Genomic DNA, 21,635 nt, shown 5'->3' on the forward strand with positions numbered 1-21,635 from the left:
GAATAAGTAGTGACCACTAATGGGTGTGGGGTGTCTTTTAGGAATGAGGAAAATGTTCTGGAATTATAATGTGATAATGATTGTATAACTTTGTGAATATGCCAAAAACCAAACTATACCTTTTAAAAGGGTGACTTTTATAGTATGTGAATTGTAGTTGAATTTTAAAAATCCAAGACCTCACTATACTAAATGGTTATCCCTCCTACGTTATAGGAAATTCAGAAAACAACCATCTTTTGTCAACAATTGTATTTAATGAAGATACTAGCTGTTATTTACAGGAGATATACATACATACAATTTCTATACATTAAATGTAGCCTAATGGTGAAAACAGGAAAAAAGGTACCCCAAATTACATACTAAATAAAATAAATAAAAGGTAATTATTTGGCACAATATCTATTATGTAGCAAATAAATAACTCTATACCATTGATCGAATGAACTATTTACAATCTATTTGAAAGTGCAAAACAATTGCTGAAAATTAAGGTATTTGTAATAACATTTAAGTCCAGAAAATACATTGTTGTTGTTTTTTCAAATCGGTAACAATAATTAGCCAATAGTAAATGTTAATAATGCCCAGGAAAATATTTTAATTTTGAAAAATGTTTTGTGTATATTGTGCTCTTCTGAAGTTTTTTGTTTTATCTTAATGCTGGCAATTTTAAGAACCTTGGAGTTTCTTAGTGGAATTCTTATGTATGTAATCCTGATTTGTAAGTTTAAAAAAGTTACATTGTAAACATAAATATTATTCTATATATCATTCAGAAATTACAGACTGATCCGCCTTAAATTATATAAACAGCCATAATGTTTTATAGTAATATGGTCAGGTTCAATTCCTTCAGAGGTAAGACTATGCAGATGGAAGAATACAACGTACAATTTGGATTTATACTAATTCCTCAACACCTTCCAAAAACCTCATGCTCCAAGTCAAGATGTTGAGTTAAAAATTATGAAACTATATGACCACTGATGTATCCAAATAAATGCCATTTGTAGCACATCTCACCCTGTGAATGTTCTTAAAAAAAAATGTCAGAGGTTTGCTATTTCTCTTGACAATAGTATTTCTACCAAACTGTTCGTGTGAGTCTTATTTTATGTCTCAGCAAAGAAGATGGCACAACTGGAAATGAAATTGGTGACTACATACTGGTGATTCCTAAGCTAGAGAGTGTAAGCTTTATGCAAATCAAATCATTTCTTCTCTTGTCATGATGCTGGTAAGCTGAATTCCACCCTGAGATGTCTCAGGATGTGTTTTTGCTTGTTTGGTAGAATTCTCTAATGACAATAGAGTCAGTAGTAGCACACATGCTATTTTTGAGAGATTGTGGACTGGAGGCAAACCACTGTTCTGGGCACTTGAAATGTCTATGGTCGACGAGGCTCTAACCGGTGTGACATCTGTGATAAAGTTCTCTGGTTGTCAATTACACTTAATTGCCTTACATAACTCCGGACATCCTGATGGTTCTTATTAGCTTGTGCTGCATCAAGATCTGTTGGAAAAATGGAAGAATTGGCATCGTCTAATATATGCATATAATATACAGCTTTACTTTCTTCAACTACATATTATTTAATTTAAGATCACCGAGTTCTTTCAAGACCTTTCAATAATACCACCTTCACTGAAATGTTTCTACTTGGATGGCCCATATCTCCTCCCTCTCAACCTTTTTATTCCCCCATGGGAATCACCTATTTTGATCATTTTCCTTTGCAATTCATGCTGTAAAAAAAAAAAAAATGACCCTATAAAAGAAGTGAAAGCATCCCCTGCTAGTTCCAGGTTATGCATTAGAATTGTTTCTATCCCATCCCACCTATGTCTCGTACTCTGGTCTCTGTCCCTTCTGATCCAGATGCGGACTAATGACAAAAGGCAGTTTTCATTCGTTCTTAACAACAGCCCTTAAAATCTGGTCTGAACTCAAGCAAGCCAGTAAGATCAGTAAGTCCAGCTCCCCTTGTCACTTGCATATAATATACAGCATTGCTGTACAGGCTGTGTGTACTTTGCGATATCCATTTTCAGAAAAAAACCAACTCTTGGTTGAAGTCATGACCTTTGCTAGACCTTTGATTCTCTGATGCAACTTGTTCTAAACTCCCAGTTGCCATTCTATTCTCATTCACTCCCCCAAACGTGTGAGTAACAGAGCTATCTGATGGACTGGTTTCCCTCAGCCCAGGCTGAAAGAAGAATCCCATGCTCCCCGCCCTACACAGGGAACGCACGGGAGTGAGGAGCCAGATTTGAGAGTGGTGAGCTAGCAGCACAGGTCCCTCTAGAAGTGACCACTCCTCTTCTGCATCTGCGCTGAGTTGCCAAATCTTCCTCTTCTACAGAAATGAGAAATCTGAATTTCTTCCCTGGCAATTCTACCAACTATTAAATGGTGATATTATTTTAAAATAAAAGATTTTAAAAATGCTCAATTTAGACCCAGTACTTCTGCTGTGGTCCTTGGGCCTCCTCTGCTCCATGGATCACCGGGATGGGGCTCTTTTCTAGTAGTGGGACACCAAGAATAGCCAAGCCAGAGTCTGGACTCTAGACCAGTATAACTCCCCAACATGGCGCATGCCTTCTGCAGTCCATACGCTCTTCTGAGGTGCTCGCACCACTCCCAAAGACAATTAGAATGTCATCTACCTGAGGAGGGAAGGGGAGTGTTGCAGAGAGAAGATACAAAGGCCCTTGCTTGCTTTAAGAAGAAACTCTTATATGTATAATTATCACATATAAGTAATACCACAGTGTTTAATTTCCTCACTTTTCATTGGCAGTGTACTCCACATGTACAATATACTGTAATTACATTGTACATATTCCCACAATGTTTAGGAATCTATTCCTATAGCTTTATCTATAGATCGTTGACTTTGGAACTGAGCAGCTGTTGTTGACCAGCCGTTACTGGTAACTGACACAAATGCAGTGGGAAATATATATATAATTTCTTCCCCCAGAGCTCTAGGAGAAACGTAGGCGGGTAGGAATTTACTCCCAAAGAAGTGTATGGAGCAAAACATATTTTATTGTGGTTCTTTGATTCTTGGACCTGAGAACCTTCTTTAAGGCTATGAACCCTGTCAGGCACAAAAAATTTTGCATTCAATTTCAGAAACTTCCTGGACCACCCTGAAGGGCCACAGATTCTAGATTATATGTAAGTGCTGTTGTTGACTGGTATCACTTATATATCTGCATAGTCACTTGTATAACTGCCTTATGACCATGTCGTTATACATATAGTAAGTTATAGATGAAGAGACATTAACCACTTTATCTCTCGCAAGATCCACATAGGAGTGGTTGATGGGTAAGACTATTCTCACTTTGGAAGGAACAATCATTTGAATCAATTTTTTTAAAGACCTACTTGCTCCCCAAGGCAAGATTATTTTCCCTAGATTATGGCTGCTGTACATTAAAAAAACAAACATTTAGCAATTCTGTTATCCCATGTTAGCAAACCCTCACTTCAGTCAGTCTGTGCTAAGAAGTGCAAAGATAGTTCTGATTAATAAAATGAGAACTTTTTAGTTCTTAGCAACAGGTTTATTAAAGGGGATGGTACTGGTACATAAACAGTCATGTTTATGTCAAATTATCGTGTTGACTTAATGATGCAAATGACTTCAAGTACTTCATGCAATAAAGCTAGCAAACACTTCACAGCAGCTCCTTTCTCACTCCCAGCCCAGTGAAGGAGCTAAAGGCCCCCCCCATCCTCACTGGCAGGCTGATCTGGTGTTAATGAGACAGGGTAGTAAGAAATTAGGAAAATTACTTGGCAAGTACAATAGGGAAACAGACAAATAGCTAAATAAACTGGCCAAGCAATTTACAGCCAGATATAGAGTGTCACCTCCTTAGAGGTAACATCTAGGCCCCAGTTGTATTTCAGCTTCAGGCCTTGGTGGACAACTGCCAATCCCCAGTGGAGACCGCACCCCTTAGGGGCACACATGGAAAAGCTGATGAATATTCTAGTGAAATCTTCCCCTAAACTCCCAGGCTTTAAAAATCCTGAAAACAAAGGGTCAGGCGTGCTCTCCCTCCTGGGAAGCTAGTGACTTTCCCTTCCCCTTCCCCTCTTCTTCCCCCTGCCTTTCCTTTCCCCTTCCCCTCTTCTTCCCCTGCCTTCCCCTTCCCCTCTTCTTCCCCCTGCCTTTCCCTTCCCTTCTTCCCCCTGCCTTTCCCTTCCCCTCTTCTTCCCCCTGCCTTTCCCTTCCCCTCTTCTTCCTCCTAGCTTTCCCTTCCCCTCTTCTTCCCCCTGCCTTTCCCTTCCCCTCTTCTTCCCCCTGCCTTTCCCTTCCCTTCTTCTTCCCCCTGCCTTTCCCTTCCCCTCTTCTTCCCCTGCCTTTCCCTTCCCCTCTTCTTCCCCAGCCTTTCCCTTCCCCTTCCCCTTCCCCTCTTCTTCCCCTGCCTTTCCCTTCCCCTTCCCCTCTTCTTCCCCTGCCTTTCCCTTCCCCATCCCCCTTCTTCCCCCTGCCTTTCCCTTCCCCTCTTCTTCCCCCTGCCTTTCCCTTCCTCTCTTCTTCCCCTGCCTTACCCTTCCCCTTCCCCTCTTCTTCCCCTGCCTTTCCCTTCCCCTTCCCCTCTTCTTCCCCCTGCCTTTCCCTTCCCCTCTTCTTCCCCCTGCCTTTCCCTTCTCCTCTTCTTCCCCTGCCTTCCCCTTCCCCTCTTCTTCCCCTGCCTTTTCCTTCCTCTCTTCTTCCCCTGCCTTACCCTTCCTCTTCTTCCCCCTGCCTTTCCCTTCCCCTCTTCTTCCTCCTGCCTTTCCCTTCCCCTCTTCTTCCCCCTGCCTTTCCCTTCCCCTTCCCCTCTTCTTCCCCTGCCTTTCCCTTCCCCTTCCCCTCTTCTTCCCCCTGCCTTTCCCTTCCCCTCTTCTTCCCCCTGCCTTTCCCTTCCTCTCTTCTTCCCCTGCCTTACCCTTCCCCTTCCACTCTTCTTCCCCCTGCCTTCCCCTTCCCCTTCCACTCTTCTTCCCCCTGCCTTTCCCTTCCCCTCTTCTTCCCCTGCCTTCCCCTTCCTCTTCCCCTCTTCTTCCCCTGCCTTTCCCTTCCCCTTCCCCTTCCCCTCTTCTTCCCCCTGCCTTTCCCTTCCCCTCTTCTTCCCCCTGCCTTTCCCTTCCCCTCTTCTTCCCCCTGCATTTCCCTTCCCCTCTTTTTCCCCCTGCCTTTCCCTTCCCTTCTTCTTCCCCCTGCCTTTCCCTTCCCCTCTTCTTCCCCTGCCTTTCCCTTCCCCTTCCCCTCTTCTTCCCCTGCCTTTCCCTTCCCCTTCCCCTCTTCTTCCCCCTGCCTTTCCCTTCCCCTCTTCTTCCCCCTGCCTTTCCCTTCCTCTCTTCTTCCCCTGCCTTACCCTTCCCCTTCCCCTCTTCTTCCCCCTGCCTTTCCCTTCCCCTCTTCTTCCCCCTGCCTTTCCCTTCCCCTCTTTTTCCCCTGCCTTTCCCTTCCCCTTCCCCTCTTCTTCCCCTTGCCTTCCCTTTCCCCTGTTCTTCCCCCTGCCTTTCCCTTCCCCTTCCTCTGTTCTTCCCCCTGCCTTTCCCTTCCCCTTCCCCTCTTCTTCCCCCTGCCTTTCCCTTCCCCTTCCTCTGTTCTTCCCCCTGCCTTTCCCTTCCCCTTCCCCTCTTTTCCCCCTGCCTTTCCCTTCCCCTCTTCTTCCCCTGCCTTCCCCTTCCCCTTCCCCTCTTCTTCCCCCTGCCTTCCCCTTCCCCTCTTCTTCCCCTTGCCTTCCCTTTCCCCTGTTCTTCCCCCTGCCTTTCCCTTCCCCTTCCTCTGTTCTTCCCCCTGCCTTTCCCTTCCCCTTCCCCTCTTCTTCCCCCTGCCTTTCCCTTCCCCTTCCCCTCTTCTTCCCCCTGCCTTTCCCTTCCCCTTCCCCTCTTCTTCCCCCTGCCTTTCCTTTCCCCTTCCCCTTCCCCTTCCCCTCTTCTTCCCCTGCTTTTCCCTTCCCCTTCCCCTTCCCCTCTTCTTCCCCTGCCTTTCCCTTCCCCTCTTCTTCCCCTGCCTTCCCCTTCCCCTCTTCTTCCCCCTGCCTTTCCCTTCCTCTCCCCTCTTCTTCCCCTGCCTTTCCCTTCCCCTTCCCCTCTTCTTCCCCCTGCCTTTCCCTTCCCCTTCCTCTCTTCTTCCCCCTGCCTTTCCCTTCCCTTCTTCTTCCCCCATTGGCACTCCTCCCACATCCCACATGCCTTGAAGGGTCCACACAAGACTTACAACAAGGGGAGCGGTGGGCAGAGGCAGTTAGTCCTGAGCCAACCCCTTGAACCTGTCTCTAAAGCCACCCGTTTCTCTGCTCACTTCTTTCCTATAAGGTTTCTAAGAGCCAAGGCATCCCTTCCCGGGCTCTCTCCTGTTGCTTCTTCTCGTCTAGGCCCTTCCTTGTCTCACTGTCCCCAGCTTTAATATACTACTCTCAAAATCACCTAGACTCCTGTTGAGAAATCTTTCCTGCACAAAGTCAAGAACCCACACATTACTGGCTGGCCCAAGGCAGACCCAAAGGGCTAGGTCCCCTCTCTGGTAACACTATGATGCAACTTTATTCCAAACAGTATAAAGCCGCTATTTATTATTAGTGATAGTCTTATATTAAAGCATTGTGTTATACCAGTTATTGTGCTATATCTTCAGATTTCAGAAGAGTACCTTAAATTCATCTAGAAATACTAAAAATATAATATGAACTCCTGCTATGGAACCTTTTACAAATCTGCTATACACATTAATGCATTGTTACATCACCACAAGAAACAATAAGTATTATCTTTCCTGGTTTATAAACAATAGAACTGAGTCATCACGAATTGACATGAGTTTCTCAACATCAAGCATAAAGATAGTCATAAAGAGAGTTGGTTTTGAAGCAGCATCTATTGGCTCTCGTGCCTTAGTTAACTCTAGCCATGCTGGAAAGAGCAAATAAATTCTCTTTAATTCATTCATAAAATAATATTCCTATGGTTATTTTCTAGTTTAGCAACTAGAAAAATCCTTAAAATCAGGCTCCTAGCCCATTGATTTCATGGTTCAAATTGTCTCGGATACAATCACATATTGTTCTGACTTCTAGAATGTCTTAGTAGTCTCATTAAAAAAAAAAAGCCTCAGTCATCATAGATCTACATTGCAGCACTGAACTTACTGAAAGGCTGGCTTCTGCAGTATCTCACTGTTCTGGCAGTATTTGCAATCATGCGCTAAAAGAATAAAGAAAAAAGACAAATGCAAGTAAGCTTAGTGTAAAATCCAAAAAGGGAAACAAACCATTATTTATTTCAGCAATACCTGCGACCATGAAAAACAGCCTGTTCTGAGATGTTGACTATCTGGAGGCTACTGGCTGATGTATAACCTGTTTAATTACTTGGAAGAGGCACCCACACTCACAAGAACAAGGCATTTTTCAAGTGAGGAATACCAATGGCGTAATTCCACTCTATTGTTTGCTTGTTCCTCAGGACACAAAAAAGCAGTCTGCGATCCAGAGACCGCCTTATTCCTGAGGATGAACTCTCACCTTTTGGAGGTCACTGTGAACTTGTTAGAGAATCTGTAACCACCCTAGATTTGGAGAATTTAGCTTGTCAAGTTTCTTAAAGGAAAGAGGACTCAGTATGAGGTATTAGATTGTATTGATTGAACAGTCATAGTCAAAATATTCTACCTATACATTTTTCTATATGCTAGGTATTACAGACCTTTCTAATTTCCAGCAGAACTATGTGTTTTAATGTTAATCTCTGTCCCTCCATCCCTCCCACCCACTCCTCCCTCCTCTCTTCCTTTCTGGTTATAACACTAACACATGCACATTTAAAAAAATTTTAAAATACAGACTATATTAAGAACAAAGTAGAAACCACTCAGAATATCACTTCACAGAGGAACTTCATTAGTATTTGGTACATTTGTTTTTAATACTTTAAAACTAAATATATAACAGCATGTTTTCCAAAAGATTGAAGTCATATTTTTGTTTTCAGGGTTTTTTTTTACATGGCATTGTGACTATTTTCGATGCTGTTTGCATTTTAAAACATTAATAATATTTATTTATTTATTGATTTGAGAAAGAGAGAGATATACATTGATCTGTTTCTATATGTGCCCCAACTGGGGATTGAACCTATAACCTTCATGTTCCAGGACAACACTTTAGCCAATTGAGCTATCCAGCTAGGGCAAACCTTTTTAAATGAGTAGGTATTTAGTTATATGGATGAATCATAATTTATTTAACCTTTGTTACTTTTGTCATTAAGTAGTCCTAATTTCTTTGTAAAATTGTGTTGTCATAAAGACTTATTGGACAATCTTTTGTATGTTACTCAACTTAGTTAAAAACAAAATAAGAAAGGAGAAAAAAAATGAAGGGACAGGAACATGAGGAAAAACATCAGTGAGACCTCAGCACCATTTCTCAGCCAGGATACACATTATTTGCTCCTGGTATTTTAATAGCAGCTGGGGCTCCCAGTCTCTGCGTACCGTCTCAGGACCCCTTTCCTGCTCAGACTCTGAAGGGGGTCCTCTGGGGATGGTGAATTAGTTCTAATACCAGCAGAAAACTGATAACGCTCTAGCCCAGAAATGAGACCTTCTCATCTCTGAGTGGCTGTATAATTCTCTTCCTTGCTACTTCCTCTTATGTACCCTTGGCTTGCCGAAGTGCAGAAAATGACTTTGAGAAAGATTGCCGTATTTCCCCAAGTATAAGATGCACATTGTTTGGAAAAATTGGGGGTCTAAAAACTGGGTATGTCTTATACAGTCGTTCTAGATTTTTTTTTTACTTGCATTTTCTGCTTTTTTGCGCTTGTTTTGCGCTCGTTGTTGAAGACGGTGATTCGTCAGCAGACACAGATGAGGACAAGACAATGGATGGGAGTTTTGACAGCGATGAGGAGTTGTATGAATTTTATGACAAGTAAGACTTGAGTTCAATAACTTTATGTAATACATTTTTTTTTCTTCAAATTTTGGGCCTCAAAATTAAGGTGCATCTTTTTTTTTTTTTAATTTATTCATTTTAGGGAGGAGAGAGAGAGAGAGAGAGAAGAGAGAGAGACAGGGGGGAGGAGCTGGAAGCATCAACTCCCATATGTGCCTGACCAGGCAAGCCCAGGGTTTCGAACCGGCGACCTCAGCATTTCTAGGTCGACGCTTTATCCACTGCGCCACCACAGGTCAGGCCTTAAGGTGCATCTTATACATGGGAGCATCTTATACATGCGGAAATACAGTACATAGTGTTTAAAAAAAATCAACTTATTTGGCAGGACAAAAATTTCTAGAAGAATCAAAGCTTTAGAAATACATACACGTGAACATTCACAATACTTCACCGAATACTCCAGCTTCAAGGACTAGCAAGCCTTGAGTGACATGTATGTGTCTACACTGGTTAATTTCTCATACACAAAGAGGCAATCGGAAAAATTTGAACTCCACTTTCAGAAAGTACCCTAAAAACCAGCACGTCTGTGGATCAGCATGAGAACTGTATTACAAATACCTCCAAGAAACTGTAGCATACAATGTATAATTAGCCTCTGATATAGGGAGCCCTGAAATAAACAGCAGCTATGATAATTTTCCTGCTAATTTACTTTAAGTTGTTTTTTCACTTCTCTAAAGGCTTTGCATCTGAAGGGCACAAGTATATTCCATGTAGAATTATTGTAATTCTTCAGATATTGAATGGAATATAATTACTGAAAACCCTGGGAAATGCTGCCAGTATGCCCCTCTGAAGAATAATAAAACAATTAGCAGGGGTCAGAAACCTCTTCCTATACCATTTTGTAGGGAGTAATTGTTCTGCTTTTTAGTTTTGAAAGCTAAAACATTTTATTCTGACTTTAGTTTTAGACCACTCTTCATAGCTGTACTCTGAGGCTTCGTAATTTTTAGCTCATTATGTAGTTTAAAATGTGAGAACAATTGTTTAAATCAGTAATTTCCAGCTCTGGAGTTCATTCTACCTTTCTAAATCTTTGATTAATTTTAACAATGGTTTTAATTTTGATGTATCCTTTTTAATTGCACTCAAAGATATCTTCAGTTTAACTTTGAAATCTAAATCTGGCTTTGCAATGAGGTCCATTCTTTTTCTTTGTGAAGTCTGCACTATATGTTGTAACACTTACACCCTCAGAAACAGTGTGTGAGCCCAGCTGGAATAGTGGTCAATGCATAGTTACAGAACGCTTTCACCAGGTAGAGAAAGGTTAAGCTGATATTTTAATTCTGTCCTTTTTTGCACCCATTGGCCCATGCAGTATTTAATATGCTACCAACAACTATGCCCAACTATAAGGCACTGTCCCAGGCTGCTGAAGGAGACTTCAGAAGTTCCCTTCCTCAATTTTCTCCAGGGTACATAATGACCTTTATAATTTCCTACAACTAAGGACTTCCCACCGTTTAAATGCAACCAGCGACGAGGAACTCATTGCCCTCTATGGAAAGTCTCTTTCATTTTTTACACTTTCCTATTAGAAATGATTCTATTGAGCCAAAGTTTTTCTCCCTTTGCTTTTCACCCGTTAATCCTAGTTCTCAGCTCCGGAGCCATAACAAACACGTTTAGTTCCTTTTTCACAGGATAGTTATTCACATACTTAGATAACTATTGTGGCCATCCCTAAGCCCCACGTCCTCTCTGGTCAGTCAAAATATTGGTAATTTCTTCCACAATTTTCATAAGAAAGTTTGGGTCTCTCTGGACAGTCTCTAGTGCGGTGTCTTGGACCAAGCAAATCACAGAGCGCAGAAGAATTATCTTTCTTCCTTGATCTGGATGAATCTACACACCTAAGGCCACATTTTTTTAAAAAGTGCCATTACTGACATTTGTTGAACTAACAGTGAATTAAATCTCTCCTCCTACATCGTCCTTGAGGTGCTGTATAGGCTCAACTTCCTTCTCAGTAGATGTCCGGTTAATTTCTTGGGCCAAAGTAGAGGATCTTGCATTTGTCTCCACTACAAGCCATCTAGTTAGAGTCTGTCTATTCCTCTGTGGACAGAAGCCTCCCACGTAATTCACTGGTGTTCTTAGTTAAGGTTGGCAGGACCTAAGGTTGAAGAGATCTAGGCTTTACTATCCAACTGTCACAGCAGGGATGAAGCCAAAAATCATACCCCAGGCCCCACAGTCCTGCGGAGCAGGCTGGCCTGCCTAGAGCTGCCCCGGCAACTTTCCTGTGACGCCGTGGGGAAATAAATACCTGATTACTCCAAAGCTAACTGTCTCTCTCTCTCTCTCTCTCTCTCTCTTTTTTTTTTTTTTTTTTTTTTTTGATCATCTCAGCAAACCTGAGGGTTATGACACACTGCCATTAGCAACTGGCTTATTAAAATAGTGATTTATAATTCGGGGAGAACATGCTCCTTTAGTAGGCGCTCTGCATCAGTGTAGGTGGACAGGATGTACCCCCATCTCCACCTGGAACTGATGCTGATACCCCCCCCCCCCCCGACTCACTGTTAGAGTCACCACCTTAGAGTCTGCTCATCAGACTGCCCTGAGGATTCTCACCCAGAAAACAGCCCACAGTCTTTTCAAGTTCAGACTGGCAGGCCCTGCAGGCAGTGCCACCTGCGCTGTCACACTTCCCAGACCCCCTTCCCAGCGGCCAGCACAGGCTCCCTCTCTCTAGGTTGTGAGTCCTTCAGGGGGCTGCCCCCCAGACTTCAGACCTCTTCTCAGACCTGCCCTCCACAGTTCAATCTTTCCTTCTTTTGCCCTTCGTGGCCTTTGCCATCCTTGTTTTAATGTTTGCCAGATTCCCTTTCTTCCCTTATTTCTGTGCTTTCTGATTTGACTCTGCCCCTGTCTGTATGCTTATCAAATATAGAATCTCAGTCAATGATTCTGCATTTATACCATCTGGTTATTTCACTCAGACTCCCATATATTTGAGACAAGAATTTTTTTTGCCACAAGAAGATCTAGAAATATATAGTCTCTCAGCTACAAAGGTTGTACCCAAGATAGCCACTAACTAGAATTAAGTGCACTGTAAGGACCAGAGAGAAAAGGTAAAAAGATCCAGGAGCTGAGCCGGCCTTCACCACATGCATCACTGAGAAAAACCCTGTGCCCTGTCCTCTGGCTATGGATCATTAATATCCCAGAGCAGTAAGACATACAGACCACATGTGTAACATGCATTATGGTATATTGCACATACAATGGCCATGGATCATGGTGATCCAGGTATATGCAGAGTGTTGTGCATGCCTGCAGTCAAGGAAGGATACTGAAGGACACATGTTACCACCACAGGGAGGAGGGGGGACAGAAAAATGTCCAGTTAGGAACAGATGGCTAAGAGAGTCATTGTGCATAAAGTATCAGTAACGCAAAATGCTTGGGACATGCTGCTTCCTCAAATGTTCTAATAAAATAGAAAACACGCTTGGATTAATTTTTTGTTACATAAATCCTTTAAAAATATAAACTATTTTAGTGTACTGTCTTATCTCACTAAGCCCAACACTGGAAGATGACTGGGTTATTCTTTTATTGTGTGTGTGACAGAGACAGAGAGACAAAGAGAGGGACAGATAGGGACAGACAGACAGGAAGGAGAGAGATGAGAAGCATCAATTCTTTGTTGTGGTTCCTTAGTTGTTCATTGATTGCTTTCTCATCTGCGCCTTGACTAGAGGGCTACAGTAGAGTGAGTGACCCCTTGCTCAAGCCAGCAACCTTTGGCCTCAAGCTGGTGACCTCGGGGTTTCAAACTAGGGTCCTCTGGGTCCCAGGCTGATGTTCTATCCACTGCACCACCACCAGGCTGACTGGGTTATTCTTTTACTCAGCAAATATTTTTTGCGTACTTAAAATGTGCCAAACACCTTTCGAGTGCTGGAGAAACATTAGTGAACAAACAGATAAGATACCTAGTCTAGGACATTTACATTCAATTGAGGAAGACAAACAATGAAGAGGCAAGTGCAGAAGATCATCTCAGACTGTGTGAGTAAACCAGCTATGAAGACAGAGTTATCTGCCTGGAAGTGCGAGTATGGAGGGTAGAGAATGCTCGAAGTGGTCAGAGAAGACCACCGGGAGGAGGGGACACATGAACTAAGTAAGACCTAAATGATGAGGAACCAGACAGGTGAAGACTATGGGAAGACAATTTCAGACAAAGGTAACAGATAGTGCAAAGGCCCTGAGATGGGAGGGAAAAGAAAGAAGGTTGGTTTTGCCAACTTGAACTGAGTACAGTGAGGATAAAGTGTGAGATGAGGCTGAATGGGTGCTCAGAAGATTGATTATATATTATATTGTTATATTTAATATGATTTTATTTTCTGATACAACTGCATGAAGTTTTTTTTGCACTTTCCTTTTTGACATCTATTTTTATTATTACTGTGAACTAGTTTTTTATATTTTTTGTTTGATTTTTAATATTCCATATCTTTATGTTCATATCTGCATATAATACCCTAGGAACCGAGGACTGCTTTTGGGATGTCTTTATGCTTCCTAGCAGAGTTCTCTGCCTGGACACTTTACACATATTGTATTGCTTTGAAACATACCTTTTGGAAAAATCTGCATATAAGCTTGTGAATTCTATGTGAAGAAGTAAACTTTCAAAGCTCTCTTATAGAGTTTTACTGTGTTAGGAAGGTCTTGGAATTAAGTGGACTTGAACATCTAGATTTTTATTTGGAGATTCTTTTTGATATTAGCCCAGTGCTCTCTCCACAAACTTGTAAATATTATGGGTGGTAGAAAACATATTGTTGCTAATTACATAATCACATGGAGGGAACAGGGTTTGCCACCCCAGAATATGAATCTTTGGGATACTAATTATTTTAAGCTGGTTATTTTTGATACTCAGAGGCTCAGGAAGAAACTTTGACCTTGCCTTTAACTGCCTGAAAGAGTTTCAGCTAGCAAACCTGCTCCAGGAAGAAGCTATCATCAGAGATAGCAACAGTCGAGACTTGAACACATGGGGTTTAGGGATGCTGACCCCCATGCAGTTGAAAATTGGCATATAGCTTTTGACTCCCTCAAAACTTAACTACAGTCATTCAGCAGTATCCTCAAGGGATTGGTTCCAGGATCCTCACTGATACTAATTCTGAGGACACCCAAGTCCCGTATATAATAAAATGATGGAGGACAATGCATATAGTCCGTCTTCCACATCCATGGATTCCCAACCAAGGATCAGAAGTACTTTTGTAACTCATGGTTGGTTAAATCTGCTGGTGGAAACCTGGGAAACAAAGGGCAGACTGTGTGTTTATTGAAAAGAAAAATTCATATCTAAGTGGACCCGCACAGTTGAAACCCATGTTGTTCAAGTGCCAACTGTACGGTTTAATCTGAAGTAGGTGTAATAGGGAGGAGCCTCGCAAGGTCTGTTTGATCAAGGTCCTCCCTGTGTCCTACTGTCTCTAGAAGTCCCTGCAAACATTCGTTTACTAAATATGAACTCTTTTGATCTCCCTGTGAGTCTTTTTATTTTATCAACTTAATTGTATATCATCTCCTAGGGACCGAGGACTACTTTGGGGATTTCCCTTTAAAGTCCCAGACCCTTGCCTCTCCCTCCTCAGTCCAGGATGATATATATACCTCTTTTTGCTTTACTGTTTTCAGAATTCTTCATGCTTATGTGAATTCCCCGTATGAGTATATTAAATTTGATTTTTCTCTTGTTAAGCTGCCTTATGTCATTTTCAGTTTTCCACAAGCCATAAGCATCAAAAGGGGAAAGGGTGATTTTCCCTTTCCCCCACAATACAAAAATAAAAGGATTCAAAACATGGCTTTTCCTTCATGAATTAGCTTCTGTTAATGTTTCCAGAAGTATAGAAGTTTGCCCATGCTTCTCATTCCAAACACAATGGCTACCTTAAAATAATACTCATAAATTAAATAAGCACACCTAAATATGGCTACGTCTGAAATAGAACCAACCTCCTAATACAGTAACAACTGTGGCTATCAGCACGCTTTATACAGCCTGGGATAGTGGCAGCCGGCCAACGTATTATCCTCTAATCCATTGCTAGTCTACTTCCTCAATGTTATAAATATTCATGTATGCCATAGAAAGCTACAAAGGGCTTTATTCAAACATACTCCTTTATGTTCCCCCAATATGAAAGAATGTCTGCCTTTTTTTTTCTTATTGGCATAAGGATCAGAGTGTGAATTCTCTTTTGTTCATACTCATAAGTCCTGAAAACCAATATGCAACAAATTCTCTAATCCTCATTTCATACCTCAAGGGTAAAGAGGTTCAAAATAGAAATACTTAGGGTTGGCGCAGTGGTTTGCTGGGACTGCAATGCTGCCACAGAGAAAAGGCATCTGTGTTCCTGGCTACCTGGGTGACTTCTGCTCCTGGCAAGGGGCTCCTTCTGAGGACACAGCCTACCAGTCCCACAAAGGCTGCCAGCTCTGCTCATCACCTCGGCCTTGCTGAGGACGGACTGCGATGCAGCATGGACATCAATCTGAAAAGGGAGATGTATCCTTTCCTAAGATACACACTAATACCAGCAGCCACCAGTGGGAGGTGTAGGTGGTAGTGGCGGTGCTGTGGGGGCGGGGGGCGGGGCTCGTTTATGAAGAGAAGGAGTTGGAGAGTTGACAGCAAGTGCCACGTTGTCCAAAGTCAGGTTTAAAAAACATAAGCAAATCTTTTTGAAATTCTGTTTCATCTTCCAACAACATCTAACTCATGGAAGAGCAGCTGTAAAATTAAACTTCATCATGGTATGATTTATCAAATGAAATAAAAGTTATAGTTGTAGGAGCAGAGAACTAACGGTACTTTTCTGGTATCTTTTCTTCTCCTCTTTTCAATAGTAATAGAACTCCCTAATTTTTAGCAGGCACATGGATACCCAAAAGTAGGGCTCCATAGTCTACCTTCTCTTTCATGGAACTAAATTTCTGGCCAGTAAAAGGTGAGCCAAGAGGTGAATGCAACTCCAGGTCATAACCTTCTAGGGAAGAAGCACATCTTTGCCTTTTCCCTTTCCCCTCCCCTCCGGCGAGAATGAGGTCCTGGTGGTCCACCATATTGGACCATGTGGAGGGTGGAATGGCAAGAGAGAAGCCTGGAACCTTGACTGCCTCTTGGAGTAGAGCTACCATGTTGACTTGGACCTTTAAGTGAGAGAGATACACACTTAACTGGCTTAAACCATTGTTAATTCAGGTTTCCCTTATTGCAGCTGAACTGCTGTCTTAGCCATTCAGTAGCTTTTAAGCAAAAGTAGACTCTTTTTGAGTAGGTCAGGGTGCAAAGGACCTTTCTACTCACTGCTCAGCATGTAAGAATCACTGCAACGGGCACAAAGTGCATAATGGAGAGGGGGAACTCTCTTAATGTCCAGTGAATACAATTTTCACTTCACCTTTGTGGGGTATGGGTCTAAAAACCCAGATGACACAACTTTCATCCTTCTCGATAGATTATTTTTATTGTTCTTATTTGTTCTGTTAGTTAACTTTAATGTTCAAGAGTTCTAAAAAGCTCAGTCAACTCTAGGAAACTCTAACTTCTATGCCTCTGTGCACATATATGTATATTTTACAGTCAAATGGCTAGTTAGCCACCCTTCAGTCTGCGTTTCTGCATAAGTATCTGGAAGGTTCTCTATCTATTTGCTAAATCTTTCATTTCTGGAACACAGGTTTTCTTTAGAAAAATCAAGGAAGTATATTAATTCCCCATACTAATAAATGAGAAAAGAATTTTTCTAAACTTTGATCAAAAAATTAGTAAACTGACACACTAACAAAGATGTTCATACCCTGCCCATGGTGTTGGGGGCAGTTGGAGGGGAAGACTGCTGAGAAAATATTTGCCTTCCAGTGTAGAGTGTCTTTGAAGAGTATAGACTCTTGTGTTATTTCTTTTCTTAAAAAAATTATTTTATCTTATTTTACTTTTTGTTCCCCAGGCCACATTTTTTAAGTGAATTTATTGCAAAACTATAAAGGTTTCTTTAAAGAGAGAGGAAGAGGTTGAAAGAGACAGAGACAGAGACAGAGACAGAGAGAAAGAGAGAAAAACACTGATTTGTTGTTCCGTTTATATATGCATTCATTGGTTGATTCTTGTATGTGCCCTGACCAGGGATCAAACCCATAACCTTGGAATACTGGGACAATGCTCTAACCAACTGAGCTACCCAGCCAGAACCTCATATGCTATTTCTTAAGAAGCTTAAGACATGGGAATCTAGTACCCAGCAATTGCTGTACTTCTTTATCAGACAGGCCTTTGTAATAAACTCATTCCCAGAGCTGATTAGTGTGTGTCTAATAGGATTGTGGAAGGATGTTTCAAATTCTCCTGGAGCCATGCCAGCTAGTTGGATCTCAAGGAACAAATGGAACAGTTTTCTGATAAGACTTCTGTAGTACTCTGTGCCTTACATGAATACTTATATACTCTGGACACATCAACAATCTCCGGGACACATGGAGCAGGCATAATCCCCATATTCTATTGGGGAAACTGACCCACAGACAAGGGACAGCTGCAGAGCGCTGAAGCTGAGAATTGAAGCTCATACGTCCTGAACTCCAGCCCTGAGCTTCTCTTGCAAAAACCACATTCACCGATGCAAACCACAGCCCGGGCAGACACTCACCAGCAAATACACCAGGCAACACCTCATCCATCCAGGCTGCAGCCAAAGGATTTAGAAGACAATGGAGCATTCCATTAACATGCACTATGTAGCTAAGTAAAGGTTTTGGCATGACCAGCTTTATTGCTTTGCAGAAGATAAGAAAATAAACTGCAAAGTAACTAATGCCAAAAAACACAGCATTTTTTTTTTTGTGGTAGTGTGTGTGTGTGTGTGTGGGGGGGGGACTAAAAATACTGAATATGTGCCAGTTCCACATCTGTTATATAAAAAATTTTGGTCTTGGTTATAAAGATATTGAAGTTCCACTCTGAACATTGGTGAACTTCATTGGAATAAACAATATGCATTTAGATGAACAGTCTATAATAAAGATTGGCTATGGAGTTGCCTTTTACCTATATCCACTCAAGTCAGGCTCAGCAGATAAATATTTCAAAGGCTTCCTGGGGCAGTCTAGCTCCACAGACCTTACAACAAAACAACAACATGGAAGTCATTCTGGAGCATTCGTGCGTTTTAGCAACAGGCAGCCAAGAACGCGGAGCACGCAGCGTAAAAGTGAGCTGCCGTGGTGAGCGGCACACGCACACAATTCCACCTCAGGAGAGAGAACTGACAGGCTAAACGAGGCAGCCAATTTGAACCAAATATTTCAACTCTTTTATGTGTAACTACCTTTTTAACATGGCAGCGTATATGAAAATTATTTCCTTTATTAGTACAAATGCAAATTTTACTTAAAAAAACCACACTGTGGTTAAGGTTATAATACTGCACGTACCATTTTTTCAAAGTTTACTAGATTGTCAATGAACGTCTTGTTCCCCTCATGAGTAAATGTCATATCTGCAAAGAAATAAAAGTTACATTCTAATCACTAACTGAAATATGTCATACTAAGAAAGCACAATAGCACCATTAGATTATGCTGGAGGATTTGCATAACACTGCAGTTGAAAAAAGCCGACAATAGTTCCTTTTATGTTAGGTGTTTAACTTTCTAAAGCACTTTGCCTGAGGTTAGTAAAATTTCTCAACTAACTCTCTGTTTCACTATCAAGTCTTCTAAACTGTGTATTCCTGTTCCTCCAATAATCTTCCCAGCCCTTTCAGAAAAGTCAGGGCTGAGAGGAGATAATGAAGAAGGTGGGAGGATGGCATCTTCCTTCCCAAAAAGATCCGTCTGATTAGGCTCTTGCTCATTCCCTTCCCCACGTACTCATGGCGGGCTAGGCCTGTGCATTTCTTAGAATTACCTTTGATGAGCAAGGGCATGAAGGGGATGAGAGGAGGCTCCAGCTTAGCCACTGTCAGCCTGTAGGCCCTGTGGTTTCTTGAAGGATCCTTGAGAAACACAGAGAGGCTGATTAACAATTAATGACACATACACCACCCCCTTGACCTCCTGACACACCCAGCCTTGTCATCCCACAATCAGGTTGTTGGGAACCAAGGGTAGCTACAAAAGCTAGACTTGGTTAAACAAATTGACTTGTGTGTTAAAACCACTTTGACCTGAAGATCATTTGCTTTTTGTTTCCTTTCTTGTTTGAAAGGGAGATCTGCCTATAGAGACCAAGGGGAGAGATTCCTCTGATAGCAAATAAAAAGCATGTAAAACAGACCCCAACCACAGGACTCCCTCCTCCCCAAGCACTGCTCCTCCCTCGGAGCTCGGATCCCCCTCCTCTCTGCCTGCACAGCACGGCCCATCCCGACATGCCCTCTCTAAAGCCATCCTGTCACTCCTGCCAAGTCCCCCTCTCTCCTTTCCTGTCTGTTAACACCTCCCAGCCAGTGGGGAAAAATAATTTTGGCAAGCCAAGAAAAATGCAGCTTCCAACCCATAGCGAACCTGTGCTAGATGAAGAGGCTCCTATTACACTGCTTTTCTTAGTTACACAAATTGACCTTATGTGGGACATAAGTCCTCTTTAAGTTCGTTCCTGAGAGTGCCATTCATTAGTCAGACATGCTTGTTTTAGCAGCACTAAAACGGGATCATAAACTTCTTAAAGTCATACAAGGACAGATAAAATTTCTGAAATGCGAACTTCAATTCAGCTCATCAGAAATTGAATTAATGCAGACAGTGAACAGAATAAAGGAGCCACTGTCACTTACCATTAAACTTTCAAACTCTGCATAGAACTTCTTGAACTTGCTTGGCAGTTTCTGTTAATGAAATGAAAATGCCACACTCGTATGTCAGATTCAATACCCATATAGTATCGTGTGTTACCATTTCTAGGGAAAATGTATTTCTTTCGGCTCCTAATCAAATATCTCTAGGACAGGACAGACTGTGATCTGTCTTTTCATTTGAGGATAATCTTCTAGAATATAGAGAACTCACTTTTTAAAAGTCCTAACGTAGTTGAATCAAAAGTAACCTTGGATGCTTTGGTTTTACTGCTTGTATAATATTTCCTGAAATGGATCATTCATAAAGAGGACTGCATTCCCAGATTACAAATGTTTTGGAATTCAACTCTCTTATTCCCACAATTATGAAATTTAGACCAGGAAATATTAGGATGAAAAGTTTTAGAAATTTCCTATTTTGTTTGACCCTTCTCCCTTACGATGCAAGCTACACGAGATAAGGGATTTTTACCAGTTTCATTTATTGCTATGTCCTCAGTGCCAATAGTCTTAATACTATTACTTATTCACACCCCATGCTTCCAGAGTGTCAGGAACACAGTAGGTGTTCAATTAATATTCATTTAGGTAGATTAAACCTGTGTTTTAGAGAGGAAGAAGTCTCACAGTTTAAATGAAATTCCCAGTCACACAGCTGATAGGATCGCAGCCTCTGTAATTCACATCACCAGCTTCTTTTTCTACTGCCTCTTCTGTCTGCTTTTTGATTTTCTACACAAGCACTTCTCCCACACAATTTCTCTGCCCTGCTCTGATGCAAAAACTTCGTAATTACAGTCCATCAATTTAGTAATTACTTATGTTTATATTTTGGCACACGATTCAACACCACTGATCGTGCCTATGTATCTATACCAGTAGCTCAATACAGAAACATCTTCCAATCTTTGGCTCTCACTTTGCTTAGGTTCAAAGCGTTTAGTAAAGCTGAACTTTTCTCTCCCAACCGGGCCACACCAGGACAGAGCAGTGTAACGTGTTTCCTCGTCCCGAGACTGTGGAGCTTTGAGGAAGCTCCAGTCTCAGAGATTCCCAGCTCTGCTCTGCTTTGCACGGTGATGTCAACAACTGATTCACCAATCAGGTCTCTGCCACCCACAGAAAAACCCATTTCTTCTTTCCCCCTCATATCTGAATCAGTTTAAATATTCCCACTTAAACATGGTAAAATATATTATTTTGTTTCCAGGAGCAAAAGGCATTTCCTAGCACCTGTTTTCCAGCTGCGTTCCAAGGAAACCTGATACCCTTGCTTAGAAGGAAAGTTCAAAGAGATGGAAGCTGCATGGGCTTCACGAGTTGCCCCAGCGCATCCCACACAGAGCACCCAAGTCATCCTGTTAGGCCGTGACTTTCCATGAACACAGACCACTTGAAAAATTAGGAGGGGTTGGATTTTGTGTTAGATCTGTCATACTAGTTCTCTCTCTTGATTTAGCTGGCTTTTGGGTCAAAGGCAGGAGGTCATATGGTACTAAAAACTGTTATGAGTCTTAATACCATGATCTGTTCACACCTCACGCTTCCAGAGCTGTGGTTCTCCACTGCGGGCCATTTTGCACCCCACCCCTGGGAATATCTGATGATGTCTGCAGACACTTCTGTTGTCACTGGGGTGGAGCGAGGTGACAGGTGCTGCTGGTATACAGCAGGTGGAGGCTAGGGATGCTGCTAAGTATCCTGCAATGCACAGGACAGCCTCCACACAGAGAACGCTCCTGCCCCAAATGTCATACCACAGGGCTCAGGAGCCTGCTCCGGGTTATTCCCATT

At 42.1% G+C, this 21,635-nt stretch overlaps 1 protein-coding gene across 19 annotated transcripts in view; it reads right to left on the reverse strand.

The window, feature by feature from the left end:
* Positions 1-259: 259 nt before the first annotated feature.
* The window catches only part of RAPGEF4 (Rap guanine nucleotide exchange factor 4), a 328,733-nt gene continuing 307,357 nt past the window's right edge, over positions 260-21,635 (reverse strand). For all 19 annotated transcript variants that reach the window (XM_066280130.1, XM_066280129.1, XM_066280128.1 and 16 more), the window contains 5 exons: positions 19,821-19,871; positions 18,953-19,040; positions 18,478-18,542; positions 7,177-7,231; positions 260-1,522 (listed from right to left, as the gene is read on the reverse strand). In XM_066280130.1, coding sequence (XP_066136227.1) covers positions 1,395-1,522; positions 7,177-7,231; positions 18,478-18,542; positions 18,953-19,040; positions 19,821-19,871 — 387 coding nt within the window. In that variant the 3' untranslated portion in view covers positions 260-1,394. The remainder of the gene's footprint in view (positions 1,523-7,176; positions 7,232-18,477; positions 18,543-18,952; positions 19,041-19,820; positions 19,872-21,635) is intronic.

Source organism: Saccopteryx bilineata, chromosome 5, assembly GCF_036850765.1.
Source record: "Saccopteryx bilineata isolate mSacBil1 chromosome 5, mSacBil1_pri_phased_curated, whole genome shotgun sequence".
Lineage (NCBI taxonomy): Eukaryota > Metazoa > Chordata > Mammalia > Chiroptera > Emballonuridae > Saccopteryx > Saccopteryx bilineata.